Below are 25,940 nucleotides of genomic sequence, written 5' to 3' on the forward strand. Positions count from 1 at the left end.
CTTCCTTCAGAGGTTATGCTTTAAAAACTGGTTCAATGACATTGCTGGAGAGATTCTAGCAACACTTAAGTTTGACGCAGGAGGAGAAGGGGACAACAGAGGATGAGATGGTTGGATGGCATCACTGACTCGATAGACATGAGTTTGAGCAAGCTCCGGGAGTTGGTGATGGACAGGGAAGACTGGTGTGCTGCAGTCCATGGGGTTGCAAAGAGCTGGACATAACTGAGCGACTGAACTGATCTGAAGTTTAACTCTTTGAAGAAGGAGTGAGATGTCATGGATGGAGTGTGGCTTTAGTCTCAGAGATGCCCCTGGAATGGAGCCCTGGTTTCACCATCTGCCTATGTCCTACTTGGGCAGGTGATTCAACCCCTCTGAACCTTAGTCTCATTCACTTCAATGGAGTTAGTATCTGCTTTGTAGAGTTGTTATGACCATTGTCTAAGATAAAGTGTATTAAGTGTCTGGCATACAGTAGGTACGCAATACTGTTATTGCCCACCCCAATCAACCCCAGCCACACACATTTACAAATGAGTGAACATTTATTGAATACCTACCACATGCCAGTCTTGGTCACTGGGTAACTCGTGTCTAATAAGAGACCACCTGTGTCCTCAGGACTCAGCATCCACCTAATTGAAATCTCAGGTTCCATGCTCCCCACCTGCTAAGATCCCCGTCCTTCTACTCCAAGCTCCATCTTAGCCATGCAATCTCCCTCCCCTTCTATCCCCAAAGTCTTTCTCTTTGGGAGCTGTCGCTCATTCCCTTTACTCTATCACCACAAGATTTCTAAGTTCCATGTCCTTGGTGGTGTCTGGAATAACTGGATTCCCTTTCTGAATTATTGTGTACCATTAAGTCACATATAAGGGGCTTCCCATGTGGCACAGTGGTAAAAAATCAGCCTCCCAATGTAGGAGATGTAAGAGATGAGAGTTTGATCCCTGGGTTGGGAAGGTCACTTATAAAGGACTGGCTGCAGAACCCACCCTTTAGAATCAGTTCTCCTTGAGCAACATATTCAAGACACATGCTTGCAGATGAATGGTAGACTGGCTCAGCTATGACTGTAGGGCCCCCCACCTCAGTCTTCTCCACCTTGAAGAACGCATGAGCTGGGCAAGTCACACAAAGACCAGTCCCACGGAGGCAGCACACATTGAAACAGGAGAGGGAATCCGGAACCCTTTCTTACCAAAATGGAAGCAGAGTGGTTAAGCAAAATGACTTTGGAATTGGACCAACTTGGGTATCCATCTTGGCTTCACAGGTGTTACTTTCTCAGTTGTGTCTGACTCTTTGCGATCCCATGGACTATAGCCCACCAAGCTCCTCTGTCCATGGGATTCTCCAGGTAAGAATACTGGAGTGGGTTGCCATGCCCTTCTCCAGGAGATCTTACCAACCCAGGGATTGAACCCAGGTCTCCCGCATTGCGGGCAGATACTTTACCGTCTGAACCACCTGAGAAGCCAAAGTGAAAGTTGCTCAGTTGTGCCTGACTCTTTGTGACCCCACGGACTACCTTGACCCAGGGATCAAACCCAGGTCTCCCGAATTGCAGGCAGATTCTTTACCAGTTGAACTCCCAGCGTAACTTGGCTCTACCATCTTCTATTAATAATTAAAGAGTCTCCAAGCCTTACCTTCCCCATCTACAGATGAAGGACACTAACAATACCTTAAACCTTTGGGCTGCAGTTAGATGTAGAAAAAAAATGCATATAAAATGCTTAGCATTGTGCTTGGCACAGAAGTAGTTTTCAATAAATGACAGCTATTATTATTATTAATAAAAATTAGGTACTTGGTTCAAAAGTATGAAGGCAAAGTCCAGGATTCAGCAGAACCTGTTTTCCCTTTCAAATGATTATTTGATAAATAAATGTCACCTGTCCCTTTGGGAAAAGAAGTGAAAGTGTTAGTGACTCAGTCATGTCCAACTCTTTGCAATCCCATGGACTGTAGCCTGCCAGGCTCCTCTGTCCATGGGGATTCTCAGGCAAGAATACTGGAGTGGGTAGACACTTCCTACTCCAGGGGATCTTCCTGAGCCAGGATTCAAACCTGTGTCTCCTGCATTGCAGGCAGATTCTTTATTGTCTGAGCCACCAGGGGAGCCCTTTGAGATGTGAGTCTAAATCAAATGAAGAGACTGTGCAGAGATGCAAAATAGAAGGAGAATTACACACCAGCTGAGGGAATTCACTCAAACTCCCTGCCCCCTACCCCAACCCCCCAGCCCTGAGATCACCTCTGAGGACCTGGAACTCCAAGCTATGCAGGCAGAGACAGCTTCCAGGGGGCCCCCTTTTGAGAATCTCCCTTGCTTCTGGTGGCAAGCCTCAATGGCCATATTAATAAGCAGTTACCCAGGAGCTGTTATAAACAAGACACTGTCCTGGGTGATGCACCCTCTGGGAGGCAATTCCAATATCCCTATTTTACAGAAACAAATACAGAAATGAAGAAACAGAACAAAGAGGATTTTGCTTAAGGTCACATAGCTCATAAATGGAAGGGCTCAGGCTTGAACCCAGGCACTAGGGCTCTCAGTTCAGTTGCATGGTCATGTCTGACTCTTTGAGACCCCATGGACTGCAGCACACCAGGCTTCCCTGTCCATCACCAACTCCCGGAGCTTGATCAAACTCATGTCCAACGAGTCAGTGATGCCATCCAACCATCTCATCCTCTGTTGTCCCCTTCTCCTCCTGCATTTAATCAAGGGCTTTAGAGTCTATACTCCTAATCGCCACACTACGTATTGCCTCTCAAAACACAGGGAAGAGAAAGGAGTCTGAAATCTTCAGGTTTTCATGATTATTCACTAAATGAGGATGAAATCACCTTCCTTCTTAGGTCTCCCCTGGCTTCCCTTCTAGGCAGAACCAACCCCTCTATCCATGTGGCTCTTGGAGCCCAGTACCATGGCTTTAACACAGTGCAGCCAACTCATCTGCCAAAGGACTGCCCAGCCCCACACCCGGATCCTACACTGTGCAAGCTCAGAGTCTGGTGCCCCAGCTCCTCTGAGCCCAGCCTGGGAGCTGGCACAGAGCAAGCACTCCTCACTCCTCTGGCGCTGGTGAAATGGACAAGATACGCTGGTGAAATGGACAAGATGCTAGTTCATAGGATAATCTCACTCTGTGTCGTAAATCAAAACACAGTCTCCCAGGTTACGGCCTCAACTTGGGGAGAAATGTCAGCCCTCTTAATACAAGCCAACGGAATGGCCACTACTCATTAATCTCTTTGTACACTTAACTTTTTGCTTCTTCTCAACAGTCCTATTTTAAGAGGATAAATGGAGGTTTAGTGAATAAGGGCAGCTGGAGAGTAGATGAAATAGAATGTAAGCTCAGGGCTCTCTGTGCCCTAATTCTGTCTTAACTCCCAGAGTTAGGCAAAGCCTTTATTGAGCTCCCTTCCCTCAAAACAGTGAATCCTCAGAGAATAGAGTAAACCCTTACAGAACACAATCTCATGAGAAAAGCAGCCTGTTGGACATGTGCTGATTAGGGCCTCTTCTCACATGTCAGTACTCAGTTCACAGGAAAGGAAGAATTCAGAAGAAACAGGTATAGATCCATCTCCTTGAATCCTCATAGCATCCATCAGGAAGCAGTATTTTCTAGAGGGAGACACTGAATTGCGGAGGGGTTAAAAGTGTGCCTAGACCCCCAGCTGGAAATACAAAGTCTAGAGTTTCCTGACCACAAAGCAGGAAAGCTTTCCTCCCCACCAAGACCCCTCAGTAGAGGCTACTGCACAAGCCTCGTGCAGATTGCACTGTTTTCTCATTCATTCGTTCCCACTGTGATGGGCATCGCGCCCATCACCCCAGGAGTGCTCAGGATGCCAGCTCCCTTCCCTCCTCATTCCTCTTTCCCCCCCCCCCAGTCTGCCTTTGCTTCGAGTACTTGACCTCTTGGCTTTAGGGCAACAGATCATATTGGATCAGTAGACCTTACCCATGTCTGTCCTTCCTTGCATCCCTGTTTTTGGGTCTAAAATACCTACACATCTAAAGACACAAGTATTTGCAATGTGCCCTGTTTTTTTTTTTTTTTTTTCTCTTTTCTTTCCTGGGGCGGGCTGTGGCTCAGCAGTGCGCTGCAAGGAGAAAGCAGGTGAGATTCCCTGGTTACCTTTGTGGTCTGGCAGTGGGAAAGGAACGTGACCTTAGCAAAAGGGTCTGAGAGTCCGTTGCTGTCGGCTGCGATGAGGCCCCGGGCTTGGTACATGTGAGCTCTCAGCTGAAAGACGTGCCGATCTGTGGACAAATAATGGGAAGGGGTGTGTATTAGCGGGATTCTTAGGAATGGTGAGTGTGAGTGGGTGGGTAAATCCAGAGACAGATGAGGGAGACCATGGGCACCGACAGCTGCTGAGACCGAAATGGTCACAGGGAAGATGGGGGAAGAGGTCGTGGTCATGGGTACTTTGGAGACAGGCATTCTCCTTGCTCCTTTCACCACATTTTGGGATTTATCTTCATAACAACTCGTGAAATACACATCAGTGTCTTCAATTTCTACATGAGGGAAATGGCTCACAAAGAAGCTAAGATCCATTTACAAGCTTGCACAGCTAATGCCAGAGCCCGGATTTCATTTCTCTCAGGTTACAAAGTCTGAACCTCTTTCTGAAATATCATGGTTTTTTGAATCTCTATGCAAAATGGAAAGAGATTCACAGATATATTAATAGAAAACAAACTTGTGGTTACCAAAGAGGAGAGGGACAGAGGGAGGGACAAATAAGGGCCATGGGATGAACCAATACAAGCTACTATGTATAAAATAGGTAATTAAGCAACAGGATATATTGTGCAGCACAAGGAATTATAGCCATATTTTCTTACAGTAACATAATGGAATATAATTCAGCAAAAATACTCAATCATTACTCTGTACACCTAATGATATAATATTGTAAATCAGCTATACTTCAACTAAAAAATAAAGTACCATATTTTACCTCTTAGTAAGCCTCCTGTTTCCACTGGTACAGGTGTGTGTGTGTGTGTGTGTGTGTGTGTGTGTGTGTGTTTGTGTAAGAAAGGGATGGTTCCACAAGTTGTCTTTGCTTCCATTAACTCAGTAAGGGAGGGGAATTTGGGGGAGAATGGATGCACACATGTGTATGGCTGAATCCCTTTGCTGTCCACCTGAAACTATCACAGCACTGCTGATTGGCTATGCGTAAGCGCGTGCTAAGTTGCCTTAGTTGTGTCAGACTCTTTATGAACCTATGGACTGTAGCTCACCAGGCTCCTCTGCCCATCGGATCCTCTAAGTAAGAATACTGGAGTGGGTTGACATGCCCTCTTCCAGGGGATCTTCCCAACCCAAGGACCGAATCCATGTCTCTTATGTCTCCTGCATTGGCAGACAAGTTCTTTACCACTACTGCCACTTGGGGAACCCAATAGTCCAATATAAAATAAAAAGCTTTTAAAAAATAAACTCAACAAAGTCTTGAGCCATCCATCCACCCATTCAGCCAGCCATTAGCATTTTGAGTGCCTACAGTGTACCAGGTACAGTTCTGGCCTCTGAGGATTCTAAAGCAGCTAAAAGAGCCTCCACCCTTGGGGGGCTCCAGGGAGGAGACAGACGATAAGCCACGTACATCAATTCTAGTGACAGGAGCCAGGGCTGAGTGTCCCGCAGGAGATATGGGCAGAGGACATGGGAGGTGAAGGGCAGGAGTGAGCACACCTGCTTGATGGGATGGGCGACAGAGAGAGGGCTGTGGGCAGGGGGCAGGCAGACCAGGGGACGGCAGGGGAACCCCAAGGAGGAGGTGACTTAATCATATTCCTTGGTCCATGAACTTAAGGATCCTTGACACATGGCCTCTCTTGTTTTTTATATTCATTTGTTCCCTTTAACTCTCTTACACAACAGAGCTCCTTAAAAGGCACAGTAAACAAAGAAATGTTCAGCGGATGGTTTAGGAATTTCCTGACTGGGGTATGTCAAGAGAGAGCCCACGTGTTCCTTAATAGGCTACAGCAGTGGGCACATCTCTCAGCTGGGAGTGAACTTGAGAATGGCTCATCCCTGAGAACGTCCACCAGCTCCCCCCGAAATGCCTAAACCCCAGAATGTTAGCAGAGCTCCCAATGCAGCCACATAGACAGGACAGTGCACAACTCCAGGGGCGACATGGACTTAGTCTAGGTTTTTGTTTTCCTGAAACCTTGAGTCTTACCAGCTCTGTTCCTTAGACTAGTAAAGTCGGCTTCCTCTTTGCTTTCATACTTGGTCCACCTCTGGGCTATGGCTCACTTTCCATGTGTGGTTATTAAAGACACGTCTGATGGCCCCCTCAGAGGGCCAGAATCACCTCTCACTCAGCTCTACATCCCCTCACGAGTTCTCCCACCGTGCCTTCCATATGCAGGGGCAAACTAATTATTGGTATTATTGGTTGAATGGATATGTTCTGAAGCATTAAATGAATGAAGAGACCAAATTCTCCAGGAGGTGTGGAAGGCGGCCAAAGCCATCAATGTCAAGGTACAGCAGAGAGAGTTTATTAGGGCATCCTGTGAAAAGAACATGCTTCAGAGGATCAGAAAGGTTTGGGGAAAATCTCTCCTCTCCTCTGAATTGTGCAGAGCTGGGACAGCAAATAAGTCCAGGTACTTTGGGTCTCTAGAGATAGTCTATAAAGTAAAAAGTCTATAAAAATAAAAAGATAACTTGATGTGGATGTTTTCATCCAAAGATGAAAACTCTCTAAAGACAAGATGGGAAGCAATGGAAAGAAAGAAGAGTTTGGAGATAGTTTACTCGCTGGGTAAGTGAAAATGTTACTCACTCAGTCATGTCCAACTCTTTGCGACCCCATGTACTATAGCCCGCCATGCTCCTCTGTCCATGGGATTTTCCAGGCAAGAATACTGGAGTGGGCTGCTATTTCCTCCTCCAGGGGATCTTCCCAAACCAGGGGTTGAACCCCTGTCTCTTGTGTCTCCTACGTTGGTGGCAGATTCCTTACCTCTGAGCCACCTGGGAAGCCCTTGCCACTGAACTGTACAGTTAAATATGATAAAAATCGTGTTTTATATTATGTGACTTTCACCACATTAAAAAAATGGAAAAGAATTATGTGAAAATGTAAACATGATGGAACTCATTGAAAATATCTATATAGAAGAAGGGATTACATAAACCATGCTGAATTTCTAAAAGTAGCCAAGTAAAGAACCAAAGTAGAGAAACATGAGTGACCCCAATGATACTAGTTCCTATTGGGTCACTACTGGAAAACGTAAATGCCTGTTCTTTTTGGGTCAAAACCCCAATACCATGCAAAAGGAAATCTGCTTTAATTCCACAGATCCTATGAGTACAAGAACTTACTGATGTTTCTTTAAACAACATCTTTTGCTTAAAATACAAACTCAATCTATGTCATCCACCTACAAAGAAGCTCATATTACACTTTATTAACAGAAACATGTTTACTCCAGATATGCTTAAAGACTTCATTGTTTCTAAATGGACATTGGAAGGTCAAAAAGAAAATTTAGATATTGTATTAAAAGAGGCAAATAAGTTGACCCTGTGCAAGCAACTCATGCATGTCACCCCTCCTTACTGTTTTCTCAGAAACCCACCAGAGACAGCTCATGACCCTCTTGGCCCAGTGGGCATCATACCTTGGTAGAGCAGGTTGTCTGGTGGTTGATGGGTGCCAGCCCCTTTGGAGGACATTTCTGCTTCATAGCCTGCTGGCAGGTTGTTCAAAATGGCACTAGAGTGTTTGGTGGAGCCCAGCCACAGGTACACATCAATTTTTGCTTGTACCGACCAACCAGCCGGCCGTTTTCCAGGAAGCTGGGGAAAGGTTACAAGGAAGATTGCCTCATTAGTAGGAACCAAATTGGCCTCACTCTTTGAGCTCCTTCCCTGGGGCTTGTATCAAAATGAGACCAATGACCCTAGTTGGCACAACACATGATCTTAGAGAAGAACCCAGGTTTAATGGGCCCTGAAGCTTAAACAGGCCTTGCATGAAGCACTTCCAAGCCCTGGATCATTTAAACCTAACAGGTAGGTGTAGTTATTGTCTCTATTTTAGAGATAAGGAAACTCAGGCTCAGAAAGGCTAACTATAACAACTTCCTAAGATAATACAGCTCTTTTTTTTTTTTAACTGAAAGAGTATTCATTTTACTGAAAATCTTCAATGTCTTAGTAACCACACATCAACAGACATAGCAAAGCTCTTTGTATCCATCATTGGTTTATGCATCATTCATGAAGAAAGTGCCCTGGATCCAATTAACTGACTAGCTGATCTGAATCTTTTGGGTTACTCAGGTAAGCTATTTCTAGCAGCTGAGATCACTCAGCTTTTCAGTGACAGAGCCAGGACTTGAATCAGGGGAGATGAAATCAGATCTGGGCTCTGGACTGTGAACCCACACAGCCTGCCTCACCCCACACTGAGCTGAAATCTCTCTTCTCAGAGCTTCCAATAGCCCAGAATTTCAGCCATAACCTCTGCCTCTCTGCTTCATTCAGAAGAACTCAGACACTCATTCCATAGGTCAGACCCCTGTGGGTTTTTAGGAACCTGCCTGCCTTATCACACCCTTTCTACCTGGCCGGACACCTCTCCTTCCTTCACCTCTTCTTCACACAGTGTGATTTCAAATTCCCTCACTACCCTGTTTTCCCTCCTTTGAATGTACTCAGATTTGTATAATATTTATGTTTATGTTTGTTTGGATTTGTATGTTTATGTGTGTCCTAGTCTGAGTGGTGTGTACACACAATATACATGTTGTGGATGGCGCACGTGTGCTCAGCATGCAAAGGACAACAGCTCAGTGTAGAGGGGCTTCTCTATTTCTCTGCCACCGGGATTAGGGGACCCCTTGGGTCGGGAAACCCCTGGAGAAAGAAATGGCAACCCCCCTCTAGTATTCCTGCCTGTAGACTCCCATGGACAGAGGAGCCTGGCGGGCTACAGTCCATGAGGTGGCAAAGAGTCAGACATGACTGAGTGACTAAACCATCACCAACATCCCATCTAGGGAGTCCCAGGCCCCGGACTCGGCTGCCTTCAGTACTTCCAGCCAGACTTGCATTCTGGAAGTGGCCGCCTCTCCAGGCTGTGTTGACTCTTCTAAGTGCCTCTCTGTTTCTCGGGCATTCCCATCAATACACAATTTCCCTTTCTTCTGTACCACTTCCTTCCCCTCAAGAGCCACAAAATCCCACTAGAAGAGGCTACCACTCGCTCTGACAATTTCCCAGGCACTCATGGAAAGTCCCAGAACCCAAGTTGCACCTGGTTGTTCGCCTGCCTTCCTATCTTTCTCTGTGAGTTTCCCCAGGAAGATTCTAAGCAACCCAATTCAGCAACTGCCACCAAGTGTCACCAGACCTTGCAGAGGGAGCAGGGCCAGAAGGGCATCACAAAGACTGAGACATAGTCCTGGGTCTCTCTTTCAAGAGCTCACATCTAGACAAGGAGGCTGCCCTGCATTCACTTACTCATATACAAAGTCAAGTGTATGTCTCCAAGAGAGAAGATGCCATTGGACCAGAGAAGCAGCAGCAGGCATTTCCACACTTTCTTTAAGACTCTCATATTCCATACCTTTGTATGGTGACATATCATAACTAGACTTAGCATAGTGACCATTTTGAAATGTACAGAAATATCAAATCATTACGTTGTGTTACAGAAGCTAGCATAGTATTGTAGGTCAATTATACTTCAAAAACAAACAGAGAAAAAGAGATTAGGACTTCCCTGGTGGCACAGTGGATAAGAATCTGCCTGCCAATGCAGGGTACACAGGTTCGATCCCTGGTCTGGGAAGATTCCACAGGCCTCAGAGCAACTGAGTGCAAAAGTCACAACTACTGAGCCCGCTTGCTGTAACTCCTGAAGCCCATGTGCCTACAGCCTGTTCTCCACAACACGAGAAACCACTTCATTGAGAAGTCTGTGCAAAGCAATGAAGACCCTGCACAGTCAAATAAATACATATGTACATAATAAAAAAAATTAAAAGACACCAGATTTATGGTTACCAGAGGCAGGAGGTATGTGAGGGGGATTGGATGAAGGTGAAAGGATACAAACTTCCAGTTAAAGATAAATAAATACTAGGGATGTAATGTATAACATGATAAATACAATGAACAGTACTGCTGTGTTACATATGAAAAAGTTAAGAGAATAAATCATAAGAATTCTCATCATAGAAAGAAATTTTTTTATTTCTTTAATTCTGTATCTATATGAGGTGATGGATGTTCACTAAACTTATTGTGATAATCATTTCAAAATATATATAAGTCAAATCATTATGCTGTATGCCTTAAACTTATACAGTGCTCTATGTCAATTATAGCTCAATAAAACTGGAAGGGAAAAAAAGACTCACATATTCCAGTGGGTTTTAAAAAGTACTTTGGGGATGGATCATAGAGAAAGCATCCCAGGAAGAGGAAAGTGCCTGAACAAAGCTACAAGGGCAGGAACTAAGAGTGGTGCTAAGGGCTGAAGTTTACTGAGTGCGTACTCTATGCCAGGGATGGATCTGCTGAAAGCTTTCAGCAAAGAAAGGGCTGGGGGGTTCAGGATGGAGAACGCATGTAAATCCATGGCTGATTCATGTCATTGTATGGCAAAAACCACTACAATATTATAAAGTAATTAGCCTCCAACTAATACAAATAAATGAAGAAAGAAAGAAAGAACTGGAACAGAGAATGACACAGACGAGGCTACAGGATCCTGTGGAATATATGGAGGAGTTTAGATTTTATTCTTTAGGGAGTGGGATGTCATTGTTTATCCAGCTTCAAAAAGACAAATAAGGTCATTTTGCTGTTAATAAAGAGAACCATAATTGCAACTCAGAATTTTTAAAATTATAAGACAAATAACTCTCCATTCACCACTTCTACAATAATAATTATTATTGTTGCTTGACTCTTTGCGACCCCATGGTCTGTAGACCGCCAGGATCCTCTGTCCACGGGATTTCCCAGCCAAGAATACAGGAGTGGGATGTCATTTCCTTCTCCAGGGGATCTTCCTGGTCCAGGGATCAAACCTGCATCTCTTACAGAGCAGGCGGATTCTTTACCACTGAGCTGCCAGGGAAGCCCACAGTAATAATGGTAATAGTTAAAATGTGCTAAGCACTTGTTCAACAAATAGCTATTGAGAGCCTACGGTTATTTTGTTGTCATAAAAGCAACCAAAAAAATCTGCCATTTGGATCTATCACAGGCCTTCAACTCACAACAGCAGGATTTCTGTCATATCACAGTGATGTCCTCAATGCCTAAAAGAGTACTTTGTACCCAGGAAGCACTCAGTAAATATTTGTTGAATTCTCTGTTTCTTGGTCTAATGATAATATTTCACATGTGCTGAGCACTTACATTGTCCCAGGCCCTGGTTGGATGTTCCTACACACAGAAGGTCCTATTCAGTTCAGTTCAGTCGCTCAGTCATGTCTGACTCTTTGCGACCCCATGAATCGCAGCACGCCAGGCCTCCCTGTCCATCACAAACTCCCAGAGTTTACTCAAACTCATGCCCATCGAGTCAGTGATGCTATCCAGCCATCTCATCCTCTGTTGTCCCCTTCTCCTCCTGCCCCCAATCCCTCCCAGCATCAGGGTCTTTTCCAATGAGTCAACTCTTCGCATGAGGTGGCCAAAGTATTGGAGTTTCAGCTTCAGCATCAGTCCTCATTACTTGCATACTATTAACAAGCCATAGGTTATCATTCATCTTTATGATGACTATAAAACAAATTCTTTCATTCTGTGTATTTTAAAGATGAGGAAGTGAAGGTTCAGAGAGGTTAAGACAATTGTCCAACATCACAGAGCAAGGCAGGAATAGAGCCAAGACTTAACCCTGCTCCACCTGGCTCCAGAGCCCGTCCTCTTAGCCCTCCTCCAATACTGATATGTGTACCCATGCATGTGAGTTGCCTGGACATCTGGTAGAATGCAAATTCTGACTCCGAAGATGTGGGGTAGGATTTGAGATTCTGCATTTCTCCCTATTAGTGCCAATCCTGCTGATCTATGGACCACTGTTCCAAGCAGTAGCAAGACTCTTCATTTACTGTATTGCATTGCCTCAAGCCAGACTGATATCCCTTGCTTCTTAAAACAAAACCACGAAACATCCTACATCTTTGCTGCTCTGAAAACAACCTGTATGTGTGAATCATGGTTAGAACCTAACACTCAGCCAATATCTTGTGCTGTTATACAAGGACCATGGCTGTGTGCCTAAATTTTCTAGGTTATACATCTTTTTAAAAATTCCCTGGTGGCTCAGTGGTAAAGAATCCACCTGCCAATCCAGGAGACGCGGGTTTAGTCCCTGGTCTGGGGAGATCCCACATGTCATGGAGCAACTGTGCCCGTGCTCCACAACCTCTGAGCCAGTGCTCTGGAGTCCAAGAGCCACGACTACAGGAACTACGGAAGGCCGTTGGTAGTGCCCTAAAGCCCGGGCCCTGCACCAAGAGAGGCCACCACAATGAGAAGGCGGCGCACCGTAACCAGAGAGAAGCCCCGGCCTCCGCAACTAGAGAAAAGCTCACACGGCAACAAAGACTCTTCCGGTGGCTCAGATGGTGAAGAATTCACCTGCAATGCGGGAGACCTGGGTCTGATTCCTGGGTTGGGAAGATCCCCTGGAGAAAGAAATGGCAACCCACTCCAGTATTCTTGCTTGTATAACCCCAAGGACAAAGGAGCCTGGCAGGCTACAGTCCATGGAGTCGCAAAGAGTCAGACACGACTTGGCACAACAATGACCCAGAAAAGCCAAAAACTAATTAAATACATAAATTTTTAAAAATACGCACATTGAACTTGCTTGCAAGACAATGCAGTCTCTCACTTAGAAATCCAGTTGTAACTCACGCAACATCATTGAGCACCTTTTCAGGCACTCATAGAAGCAACATCCCACATTTAATTTCATGTACATCTGCAGCCTGGGCTGTGTCTCCCCTACTCCCCCTTCCCCAATCTCTTTTCTTTCATGTGCTCCCAAAGTCTGACCAACCAAATCAACTTCTTTCCTTTTATTAATAGCTTGGCAAGGCAGGGAGGGAAAGAAAAATAAAAAACAGAAAAATATGATCACCAGTGTGTTCAAGTTTTGCAAGACAGAATGCTAAAGTCTGAGCTTCTCCCATAACCCACCCACCTCCCTCCAGGGTCCTGGTGAAATGCCAACTGGCTTACAAAAAAGGGTAATCATGGCCAGTCAGAAAAAGGGAAGAAGGATGGTCATTCACACAAACTGTGTTGAAGTTAGCCCATCAGTATTAGTAAGAGAAAGAAATGTTTGCTTTGTAGAGACTTCACTCTGTGGCAGGACCCGGCAGGATGTCTGCAGCTACCACTTTCTGCTGCACCCTGGGAAAAGCATCACCAGCTCAATGGACATGAATTTGAGCAAACTCCAGGAGATGGTGAAGGACAGGGAATCCTGGCATGCTGCAGTCCATAGGGTCACAAGAGTCTGATACGACTGAGAGGCTGAACAACAATAAAGGAAAAGCTAAATGGAAAGCTAGAGGCCTGAAAAGAAGAGATGGGACTCAGAGCTGTGGAGCAGAAGCCAGGATAGAGGCGGAAACAAGACTGAGAAGAGGTGGACTCAGCATTGACACGAGTCCCAGGGAGAAAAGAAAAAAAAGATTGGGCGCCCCCCTCTGGCAAGTGCATCCAGCTCCTCTCATAGGAAAAGCCTGCTTTGGGTAATGAGTGTCCTTTTCCGAGACAGAAGTGAGAGAACAACTCTGGGTGGTGGATTGGGCTGAGCTTTGCAAATTCTGTTCCAGCATTTTTAATAGCATTGTGAATATTAAATTAGGGAGAAAGAAAGATCTTGGGACAGGAACCACAGAATCCTGGCGGCCTTTCCAGATTTACTGTTCCCTCGCTATGTCTTCAGATGACATAGTTTTGTTTCCTCTTGATTAATATTCCCCCAGCTCGGGCTCAGTGTTCTTGCCAGGGATGGCGGAGCCTGGTGGGCTGCCGTCTATGGGGTCGCACAGAGTCAGACACGACTGAAGCGACTTAGCAGCAGCAGCAACTCGGGCTCAGGGCTTCCCAGGTGGCTCAGTGGTATAGAACCCGCCTGCCAATGCAAGAGATGCAAGAAATGCGGGTTTGGTCCCTGGGTCGGGAAGATCCCCTGGAGAAGGAGATGACAACCCACTCTGGTATTCTTGCCTAGAAAATCCCATGGACAGAAGAGCCTGGAGGGCTATGTCCATGGGGTTGCAAAGAGTCGAACACAACTGAAGCAAATTGGCACGCATGCACACAGCCTTTGGGTCCACTCGTTCTCCATGTTTGCTCAAGTCCACTTCCAGGAAAGAAATTTCTTTGTAGTAGAACTAAAATATGCAAGGTCTCCAGGAAAGCCTTAAATCTTGATTTAAAGACAGTAGAATCTATCCAGAGATTGTGCCTATAACCCCCGAAGGGTGCAGGGACCCAAGATGAAAAGACTATCATGCTTCTACAATGTAAAGCCATCAGGAATCCTGAACTAGTTCTGTGGACTATCAGCCTCTCCTCTTGTAATTTTCTTTGCAATCTATTTTAAAGATATAGATGAACTTGTGAGATGATGCTGTGGATAAATTACCCAAGAGAAAAAGTAGAGAGGAAACTAACAGAAAAATGTTCATTCTGCCCAGTAATCAAAGAAGTAAAATTTAAATAACCTTTAGGATACGTCCACTAGATTTAAAGTAAAAAAAAAAAAAGGAAAAATGGGAAAATATTAGGATGGTCTACTTAAACATAACTTGAATCAAGAGGGGGCAAGATGTTCTAGCTGTCCTCGGATTTTTGAAAGTCTTAGGGTTGAGTCATAAATCTGGACACATACTAGGAATTCTGCATAACCCAGGAAAAACAGAGATTTCCTGTCTTTGAGTAAAAAATAGCACAGACTTACTTTGAGGAAATGAGTTTTGATCTTCCCGCAGTGTTGACCCATCTGGTCCCTGATGGGGGAATAGAGCAGGTCCTTGGCGGCGATGCGGGCATATGCCACCCTCTTGTTGTTGCTCAGCATCCAGATGAAGACATCAGGGATGGTGTGCTGTGGCTGTCGGGGCAGAGGGGGTGGGTGCGATAGGTGGGTATTTACATAGGCATTTCCAGGGTTCTCCTGTCCCGACACAACCCCCTTCTGCAAAAGTTCTGTGACTTACACTGTCTGGGTACTGAGACACCTGTGCAACCAAGCAAGTTAAGTGTGGCTTCTTTAAGGAAGTCTTAGGTCACAGAAACCCCATATGCCAAACTGCTCATCACACTTTGACCATACACAAGTCAGACCCATGACTCGGCATCTTTGCTCGCCTACTTTTCTCCATCTGCAGAACAAACACTTTCTACACTTTCCCATGGAATTTTTTCTTTGCACTCTTGTAAGCACAATTTAGTTTCAAGCAGTGGACCTCCTAGGAGCCCGGTAACATTTCCAGAACATTCAGATGAAAAAACAAAAACAAAAAGCCATGAATGTCCTTGGATGTCTTTCCATCTTCAGGAAGGAAAAACAACTTTACAAGGGACTTTATACCTAAAATATGATTGTTAAGTATTTTCACTCCATTTTAGGTGTTTATTCAGGAGAAACTGCACTAAATTGTGTGGAAAATTAGAATTTAAAGTTGAGCTAATCAAGATAAGAATTGCAGAATTCCCTGCCAAGAGACCTATTACATTGCGAATGTTTAAAATGCACATTTCTGAGCCAACATAGCTTTCAAAACTAAAGGGAGGTGTATTGTCCTAAACTAGCTTTTGACATCCTTGGACTGTAAGTAGATGCTCTTTCTAGCCCCATAACCTCGATTGTAATTGGTACCCTTTCTCTCCTGACATGGAAACAGGGACACTCATCAAAGGGTTTCCAGCCACAGGGTTGGTTAGTCACAGTCCTGTTTCAAACATTCTGGGTGCTTATTAAAATGCCTGCATTCCAAAGTGACTGTCTCAGGGTTTTTTATGCTTCCTGGGAATGACTGATTTGCAACAAGAAAAACAACTTTCAAGAACAACAGAAGCCATAAATCTCCCCAAAACCTTCCCCCAGGAAACCTGGTTTTTATAACAGAAGCAAATATGAGGGCTTTGTAAAGCTCATTCTAGTTGTCACCAGAAGATATTACTTACAACTAATTTTTTTTTCCCCTTTTCCTGCTCTTTTTTTTTCCCCTTTTTTTTAAGCTTAAACCTTTTTTGGTATTGGGGTATAGCCGATTAACAATGGCTTACAACTAACTAAAATGAGAAGATTCGTTTTAACTTTTACTGAACATGAGCTTCAATTTCAGTTTTCGTAGTTAAAAATCTATCAAAGTTCTTGTGTTTATTTTGACTTTTTTTGAGCCTACTAAGAACTGTGGTTTTTTCTGTTTGTTTTTGTTTTAGGAACATGCTTTTTATTTCTGCTGACTACTCAGGCTTCGTTAAAAGAAATCCATAAAGTCATACATGTTTGACTTAATTTAAAAATCTCCCTTCTCACCCTTCAAGCGAATACTGCCTCCTCAGCTCAGCAGAACTAGAGAGAAAACACAGCTCCATCTTTCATCCTTAGCAAACATTCAAACCCCCCAGGAAGACATATTCAGTCTAATCTTCCAAATGAGCTTTGCCCGTAGAGTTGATTACCTCATCCACAAGAAAGCGGATTTTTTCCACAAAGCTTTGGGCCGTCTGGATCATTTCTTCAAGAGATAACTTTTTCTTCTGCTGCTGAGTGAGCCCCTTGGCCTCCCTGGCTATCGCCTCCTAAAACAAAACAAGAGTCAGTGTAGATCTTTCTAGAAATCTGGTTAAGAAGCACAGTCAAAGTGCTTGTAAGCTCCACACTGAGCCACTCACGAGGGCAGTTTCAGGGTCTGCACACTGCCCATTAAAAGAAAAAGGTGGCTCAGACAGTAAAGAATCCGCCTACAATGCAAGAGACCTGGTTTTGATCCCTGGGTTGGGAAGATCCCCTGGAGGAGGGCATGGCAACCCACTCCAGTATTCTTGCCTGGAGAATGCCACGGACAGACGAGTCTGGAGGGCTACAGTCCATGGGGTCACGGAGTCAGATCTGATGGAGCCACTTTCACTTTCTTTCACTTCAGGAATATGGAGAGAGTAAATATTATTTCACCTTCATTTGACAGATGAGAAGCTGAGGCCCAGCGAAGTCAGTGTCTGATGGGGTTCCTGGCACATGGCAGGAGTTAAATAAATGTTTGCGGGGTGAACAGACGAGTCAATAAACTGAGGACAAGCACCAAGAACTTACAGCACCCAGGGCCTGGCACCTAGGAAGCCCCTGACTAGAGGACCTGAATACCTGCAGTGGACCAGGCGCTCCCAGGAGCCAAGGCCTAGGGCAGGGGAAGGATACAAGTTTCCTTTCCCTGAGACTTCAACAGTTGGCGAGGTGAAAGCAGTACATGCAAATAACTAGGCCGTGTAAAACATCAAGGGACTGGAGGGGCCAAAGCCAGGTTTTATGAATAATATTAAATGTGATATTTTAGCTGAGTCTTTAAAAATACATTGAATTCATCAGTTGATTAAAAAAAGGACAGTGCAAAAAAAAAAAAAAACAGTCCAGATGGAAGGAGCAACTACATATGAAGACACATAATCAGGAAGGGTTCAAAGTCAGTGCTGCATGGATATACAGGAAGGGCGAAATGGGAGCTGGGATCGGGACACGCGCCTGGGCCCAGATGCTGGGCAGCTCCGTACGGCATGCACAAAGGAGTTCGGCCTTTATCTTCTGAACAACTGTGCTGTTGTTGTTCGGTCCCTAAGTCATGTCTGATTCTTTGTGACCCCGTGGACCGTAGCCCCCCCAGGCGCCTCTGTCCTCCACTGTCTCCCAGAGTTTGCTCAAATTCATGTTCATCAACACGGTGATGCCATCCAACCATCTCATCCTCTGTCACCCCCTTCTCCTCCTGCCTTCAGTCTTTCCCAGCATCAGGGTCTTTTCCAGTGAGTCAGCTCTTCACATCAGGTGGCCAAAGTATTGGAGCAACTGAGAGGCTTCAGTGATATTTTCATGAAGAGCGATATAAGCGAGTTTGTGTTTTGGAGACCATTCTGGAAGGTGGACTGGAGGAAGATGATTGCAATAGTCCAGGCCAGAGATGCTAAGGCCAGAGATGTCAGGCAGTGGTTCAGGGGATGAAGAATAGAGTAAAGGCCAGAGTCTTTAAAGGCCAGGGAACTGGCCATCTAGGGTGAGGCATAGGGTTCAAAGTTGATTCTTAGGCTTCTGACTGGAGCAACAAGGGAGGCTGGTGGTGCCAACATAGGATGGGGAACAAGCTTAGGTGGGAAGATAATGGGCTGAGTGGGGTATGTTGGGCAATGAGGCAGCAGTTGACATGTCCGCTAGGAGGCTGGAAACACAGGCGTGGAGATGAGGAAAGAGCCGAGCCACTACAAAGTACTGACATGGTGGGCTTGTTCAGGACAAGGACTGTCAGATACAGAAAACGAGAGGGCTCAGTGGGTGATACATAGGGGATGGATAGTTCAGAGGCAGGAAGGGCAGTCACAGGTACTGAGGAAGAAAGGAGTGGGAAGAAGATTTTCTATATGGTGGGAATCTCCCTGGGAGTAGGGGAGAGCACAAACCATTTATTATTCTGGAAAGAAAGATGAGTCAAATGTTCAGAGACTCAGGGTTTAGTCTCTGGAGTATAGTTAACTAGCTATGACCTTTAAAAAAAAAAGTCGGTTCATCTCTCCAGGCCCCATTCACATCTTTAAAATGTCCCTGGTTTTTTTGTAAACTGGAGGATAACTACTTTATCCCTCCCACCCCACCCCACCATCCCACCCCTCTAGGTCATCACCAAGCAGCAAGCTGAGCTCCCTAACACTGAGGAATTTCATTTCGCAGAATTATCATGACTTCATACAAGACGCTCCTTGGTGCCACGGCTGGAACTGAAGTTTCAAGGAGAGATACTCAGGGTCTGACTTGGCCTGGCAATTCCCAGCTGTCACTCACTCAACAGGGACCGAGTGACTCTCAGGCACCCCGCACTGTGCAGGGTTCACAAGATGCAGAGAGGGACCAGCCACCGCCCTACCCTGTCCTCAGGTAGTGCTCACAGCTTTTCATACAGTTCATAAAGGGAGGACTTCGAGGAGAGGAAGCCTAGTTATTTCTTTTTGTCTCTCAGCTCAGGAGGCAGAAGGTTAGGTGCAAGAGTCCACAGCCTCTGACAAGATACAATGCCAAAAACTGAACAAGCCCTGTATCAGAATAGGATGTAGCACTGGTGGGCTTCTAGCTCATTCTCATAAACATTCAATGCAGGCTAGCTCTTTTCCAGCACACTCATCTGTTCATTTCCTTCCCACTCATTCCTCTATGTCACACAAACATATGACCTTTAGAACCTTATCCTCATGTGGTCTATGACCTATGCTTCATCTACGAGGCTTATTTTTAAAGCGCGTGCTTTAGTGGTCCCCAAGTATAAATAGATTTTCACATACCAGCTCCTGCCAACAGAGCGTAAGTCGTTTCTTATCTAAATTGGTTTGGTTTAACATCTTGGGCTTCTTTTCTGCTTCAGAGGTAAAGGCGCTGGAAGAGAAGAAAAACAATTTCCAAACCTACTTAGTGAAAATTCATTTCTATAATTCCAGAGATTTGCAAGTATACTTTCTACAATGCAATGACAAAGTTGATGAAACCACGGAACCAAGGTATTTTTCACTAGGATTAAGCAATGATGCACTAACGTTTCTTTTCTTTATTTAAAAGATTTAGTTGTTTATTTGTCTGTGCTGGGTCTTAGTTGTGGCATATGGGACCTAGTTCCCCGACCAGGGATCAAACCTGGGTGCTCTACATTGGGAGTTTGGAGTTTTAACCACTGGACCACCAGGGAAGTCCCTATAATGTTTGAGACAAACGAGAATGGGAATTGATGCCCAGTCCCACATTGATTTGAGGAATGCTTGTTTTTCCACTTCCTTTTGGTATATGCCTAATGTGATGGCTATACAAGTTCATAAGAGCAAACACAAAATAATGCAGTTATTTTGCAATTCTTTTATTTTATAAATTTAACACACTCCAAAAGGTTCCTAAAAAGTTGTATGTCAAGCAAATATTTTAGTTTCAAAACTGGGCTATGTCCTCATATTTTTAAAAACATACAAAGGACTAAACAGTAACACTTTGAGAGATGGAGTTAAAAATGTGCTCAGTAAAAAATGTTATGAATGTGATGAGTTAGAAATGGCTTTAAACGTGGGAAAATAAGACATTGCCCTTATCAGCAATAATTTAAATGAAAATTAAAATTGATGCCATTTTCACTTATTAAAAACTGGATAGTATTCAAGATTGGTAATATTTGAGAGGAAAAAGTCACTCTCTTCTGTTATGATAGGAGAGTGTTAATTATTATAATGTTTAGGAGGTAATTTGACAGCACTTATCAATATCTAAATGTCCATATAATTTGATCCAAAATTATACTAGAATTCTATCCTTTAAAAATAACTGAAAGTTCTCACAAAAAAGGATATTTATACAGTAACGTTTATTGTAGCACCATTTATAGTAGCAAAATAAATCAGAACAAAAATATCAGGGACTAGTTAAATACTACATGATACATATCACATGACTGAACAGTGGGGAAAACCATTAGTTATCACTGTAGAAAGATGCTGGTGATACACTGTTGAGTGAAAAAGCAAGCTGCTGAACAAAGTGTGCAATATTTGTAAAGAAATAGAGCATTCTTATGAATGTGTATGTTTGCAAATGCACAGGAAAAAAACCAGAAAGACCAATCAAACTCTGCTTTCTGAGTGGGATTGGAGAGAGAACTGAGAACATTTTTACCCTACCCATCCTGCATTTTGTTATCGTTGTGCGATGAGCATGTAGTACTTTTGTGATGAAAAGAATCAATTACAAAGGAACAAAACGGGGGTAAGATGCCAAACCTCCCAGCTCGGGGTCCCACATAGAAGCTCTGCCTGGTGGCAGTTGGAAGCTTCGCCAGAAATTCTCTTTGGGCATACATACTAGTCATTGCATTTTCTCTTAATTTTTAAGAAGAATAAAAGGATTCCATTTTGAGGAAGGAGTCTTGTTGTCACATGTCTACCTTTCTTTCCTAGAGGCAGAAGGAATCCATTCCACTCCCAGGATGGATCAGCTCTAAGAAATATGATGGATGCTTCTGATCTCTCTCCCTTCCACACAGCGGGAGAAAGAGCTTATTTTCCCCTCAGAAGGGGGTAGATGACTTTGGCTCATGACTCTGATTGTTCTTCATCTTTCAGACCCAGCCCACCATGGGCTGTGGGCAGGCGCCTCACTTCCACACAGCAGGTGGTCTGGCCCTTATAGGGGAAAGCCCCAAAGTCAAGCTGCTCAACCTCCAACAGGTTGGGGGGAACTACAAAGCCTCCTTGACCTCAGGTCCAAACTGCTTTCTCAAATCCCTATTTACCAAACTTAAAACAAATGTCTGATCTCTGTCTGACCCTCATGTATATTTTTTCAGTTGGTTTTAAACTTGCAGAAAAGAAAGAGGAATGATTATTACATCAAGCAACCTCCTAGTAAAGAAAATTTTTCCAGCTATTAATGTGCCCACAATTTCTAAAAATGATCATGAAGCTTTTAAAAGATGCTTCAAGGGAATAGCAGGTGGCACTTAGCTCACAGCAGGAGTAGCACTGATTCATATTGCTTCTATGAAAAACAGAAGAGAAATCAAGATAGAAAAAACACATATTTATTTCTCTGCTTTCTTCCTTTTTTAAAAAAAGTAAAAATGCTTGGGTAGTTGAGAGATTAGGAAAGAAAACTTACAAAGCAAAACACCGGAATTTAGCTATCTGCTGTCTATTTGTTTTTTTCTTTCCATCAAATGAAATGCCACTCCTTTTCCATTCATCCTATTGTGACAAATTCTCACTGTTGCTTGAGTATTGACTGATTCATTTCAAGAGTTAATCCAAGTTGTTTTCTTGTAAGGGAGGCAGCCTCTAAGATGGTTCCCATGATCCCCACTCCTGCTATTCTTGCCATCATATAATTCCTCCCCTTTGAATATGCCTTAGTCCCAGGGATTGGTTTCTGACAGAACCCATCAAGACTGATGGGATGTCATGTCCAAGACTAGATTATAAAAGACCATGATGGCCATCTTACTGGCGCGTCCTCTCTAACTCTTCGGTCTCACACATTCTGATGAAGTCAGTTGCCACATTGTGAGATGTAGCGTGGGAAGGCCCATATGGCAAGGAATTGAGAATGACCTCCAAACAACAGCTGGCAGGGAGCTGCAGTCCTCAATCCTCCTCAACCCAACAGTTTAAGAAGAACTGAATTCTGCAAATGACCACGTGAGTGATCTGGGAAGTAAGTCCTTCCCAGCTGGGCCCTGAGATAACTGTAGCCTTAATCAATGCCTTGAGTGCAGCCTGGGATAGGTTCTGAGCAGAGGACCCAACTAAGCCACATCTACATTCTTGACCCAAGAAACCGTGAAATAATAAAATGTTTTAGTCCCTTAATTTGAGCATTATTTGTTACTCTGCAATTGGTAACCAACATACCCTATTCATTTTTTTTTACTATATTGTCTACCTCCTGGAGTAAAAGTCATTAATAGGTGCTTATTAATATGGTGTGCAAAAAAATCTGTTAAGTAGCATTTGATACAACTTATCCATCTAATTGGGAATCCCTGGTTGCTCAGCAGTAAAGAATCCACTTGCAGTGCAGGAGATGCAGGTTCAATCTCTGAGTCAGGAAGATTCCCTGGAGAAGGAAACGGCAACCCACTCCAGTATTCTTGCCTGGGAAATCCCATGGACAGAGGAATCTGATGGGTGCCATCTATAAGGTCATAAAATTCAAGTACAACTTAGCAACTAAACCACCACCCCCACCATCCAATTGCCAAATAGTTGTTGCATGTGTGCTAACTTGCTTCAGTCATGTCCGACTCTCTGGACTAGCTCACCAGGCTCCTCTGTCCATGGGATTTTCCAGGCAAGCATACTGAAGTGAGTTGCCATGCCCTCCTCTAGGGGATCTTCCTGAGACAGGTTTCGAATCTGCATCTCTTAAGTCTCCTGCATTGGCAGGCAGGTTCTTTATCACTAGCGCCACCAGGGAAGCCCAAATAGTTGTTGAGTACCTACCAAATGCAAAGAAGCATGCTGGGCACTAACACTGCTAGCAATTTTCTTGTTCCAAAAAGAGTCTCTGCAGTTAAGTCTTTCTTTTCTTCCCTTTTCCTTTTTTCCCCCCTTTGCTTTATATTTTAGTTAAGTATAAGAAAGCAATAGTGAGCCCACAGCAGCTAAATTACTGAACCAAATTAAGATGGATATAACACTATTCAATGTTCATTTGACTGCATGTAAAATTGGCTATTTTCTAAGGTAAGTAAAAGCTGATTCCATACAGCTCAGCTCCCCAGATGCCATCTGTCCCTCCAGTACCTGCTTTGACTGATAAATTCACTGAGCACCATCTTCATTTTCTCTTCTGGGGCTTCCTCTGAAATCTTAATCAATTCTTTTACTTCCTCTATACCTTCTTCCTGAAAACAAACCACGGAGGTGTAGGGATGAGAGATGGGAATGAGACTTTGTCGTGGAGACACTGATTCTAACATTCACAGAAATGATATTCAGCTCATATTTTGTTTTGAAAAGGAAAGAGGCAGGAGAGGACGCTGTCCATGAGATATGTGAGCTGGAAAGGGAAATGCGAGAGGAAGCGAAAAGGAATCACAAAGGGAAGGTGCAAGATACCAAAGCAGCAGCTTCCCTGGTTTTCTTTACCCCTGGGGCTTGGGTTGGTCAGCCTATATTTACTGCATGTAGGTGCTATTTTAAATGGGCTTCCCAGGTGGCTCAGTGGTAAAGAATCTGCCTGCCAATGTAGGAGACAGGAGTTTGATCCTTGGGTCAGGAAGATTCCTGGAGGAGGAAATGGCAACCCATTTCAGTATTCTTGCCTGGAGAATCCCATGGACAGAGGAGCCTGGTGGGCTATAGTCCAAGGGGTCACAAAGAGCTAGACATGACTTAGCAACTGACCATGCCTGCACACTGTTTTGAATACTTTCGCACATTCAATTCCTCAAACAATTCTGAAGGAAAAGAATAAGATATGATGGGAGAGGGTAAGAGGAAATGTCAAACAGCTTCTCTGAGGAAGTGCTCGAACCTGAGCTATGGAGGCTGACTGGGCTTCCTTGGAGAAACATGATGAGGAAAAGCAGCCCAGGCAGAGAGAAGAGCATGGAGGTAGCTAGGAGGCATGAAGGAGCTTGGTTTCTTTGAGACACTTGAAAGGACACCACTGTGCTTAGAATAAAGTGAGGAGGAGGAGCTTGTGAGAGACAGGACTGGAGAGGTGGCAGGGCTTGACTTTGGAGGGAATTATCTACTTTGTTAAAGACTTAGGATTTTATACTAGTTGAAATTAAGACCTATCAATTTTGTGGGAATGCTATCCATCCCCTGACCTTTGGAGATGAGGAAAATGGTCTAACCTTAGGTTCTGTGGGCCTTCTGGGTGGTGCTAGTGGTAAAGAGCCCACCTGCCAATGCAGGAGACTTAAGAGAGGTGAGTTCTATCCCTGGGTTGGGAAGATCCCCTGGAGGAGGGCATGGTAACCCACTCCAGTGTTCTTGCCTGGAGAATCCCATGGACAGAGGAGCCTGGTGGGTTACAGTCCACAGGGTCGCAAAGAGTCAGACATGACTGAAATGACTTAGCATGGATCATACTAGGTGCTATAACAGGTAGAAGCAGAGCAAGGATTTGAATTTGGAGAGCTTGATTTAAAGGTGAGGCATTTTGTAAAATGTATTTTCATTTCCCTGGATCCACATGGCAGGAGCCATGCATCATCCAAATGCAGAGGTCTCAATTCTTTGATATTGAAACTGAGGCCAAGACCCTCTACTGGGTGGGAGAAGATCCCCTTTGCCTCCCGCTTCCCAATATTTGAATCCATCACCTGTCAGAGTCACCTACCAGGAGGTCTGCCATCCTCTCCAGCATGTTGGACCAATGCAGCCTAAACGTCTGGTCTCCCCAAGAACTAACGAAGTAGACACAGGGCTTCTTGGCCTCAAATGGCAAATAGTTGTAATTCCTGGGAAAACACATTAGGTCTGGAAGTTAGGTGGCAATCAGTGTTTTTCAGGCAATTTCAGTCACATGTTCGTGTCGAACCTCCTGGGTGGGTTGGGGGAAGGATGGTGACATAATAGTCACACTATTAATTACATCCTTAGCCTTTACTTGAGGACCTATGAACACTAAACAATGAACAATTATATGGCTACAATGGAGAGGTAGTAACAGCTAACACCCTCTGACCCAGGGCAAAGCTTAGAATGATCTCCAGAAGGCAGGATTTAATTGGCAAGCTCTCTTCAAGGAAAAATTCTCTTTCTAATTGAGAGAAGAGAGAAGCGAGAAATACTAACATTTTCCTTTCCCTTTAATTCTATATGCTAAGAACTGACTGTGTAAGGATCAACTGAGATAACAGAGGTGAATGTATTTTAGAAACTGAAATCGCTTGAGATTTGTAAGAAGGTAATAATATTAATGAGGATGAAGTCATGTGCTTCAAACTCAACTTCAACATTCCATGGCTGCCATCCATCCAATGTTTGTTGTTGCTGGGCATTGGTGCCAATAATATACTGATAGGTGACCCACTTGACTAAGAAAGGACCGGAGAGATGGCAAAGTAGCTGGAAGGGGAGACATGGAGCCAAAGAGAATGGTTGATGGTGATGGTTGGATATGCTTAAATGATG

At 44.2% G+C, this 25,940-nt stretch overlaps 1 protein-coding gene across 1 annotated transcript in view; it reads right to left on the reverse strand.

Annotated features, from left to right (window-relative positions):
- Positions 1-25,940, reverse strand: part of FER1L6 (fer-1 like family member 6) — a 165,328-nt gene that overhangs the window by 66,164 nt on the left and 73,224 nt on the right. Inside the window, exons 14-20 of the mRNA XM_020891147.2 lie at positions 25,144-25,264; positions 23,595-23,695; positions 19,605-19,695; positions 16,749-16,868; positions 15,019-15,171; positions 7,691-7,868; positions 4,164-4,288 (exon numbers count right to left, since the gene is read on the reverse strand). Coding sequence (XP_020746806.2) covers positions 4,164-4,288; positions 7,691-7,868; positions 15,019-15,171; positions 16,749-16,868; positions 19,605-19,695; positions 23,595-23,695; positions 25,144-25,264 — 889 coding nt within the window. The remainder of the gene's footprint in view (positions 1-4,163; positions 4,289-7,690; positions 7,869-15,018; positions 15,172-16,748; positions 16,869-19,604; positions 19,696-23,594; positions 23,696-25,143; positions 25,265-25,940) is intronic.

Source organism: Odocoileus virginianus, chromosome 15 (genome assembly GCF_023699985.2).
Source record: "Odocoileus virginianus isolate 20LAN1187 ecotype Illinois chromosome 15, Ovbor_1.2, whole genome shotgun sequence".
Lineage (NCBI taxonomy): Eukaryota > Metazoa > Chordata > Mammalia > Artiodactyla > Cervidae > Odocoileus > Odocoileus virginianus.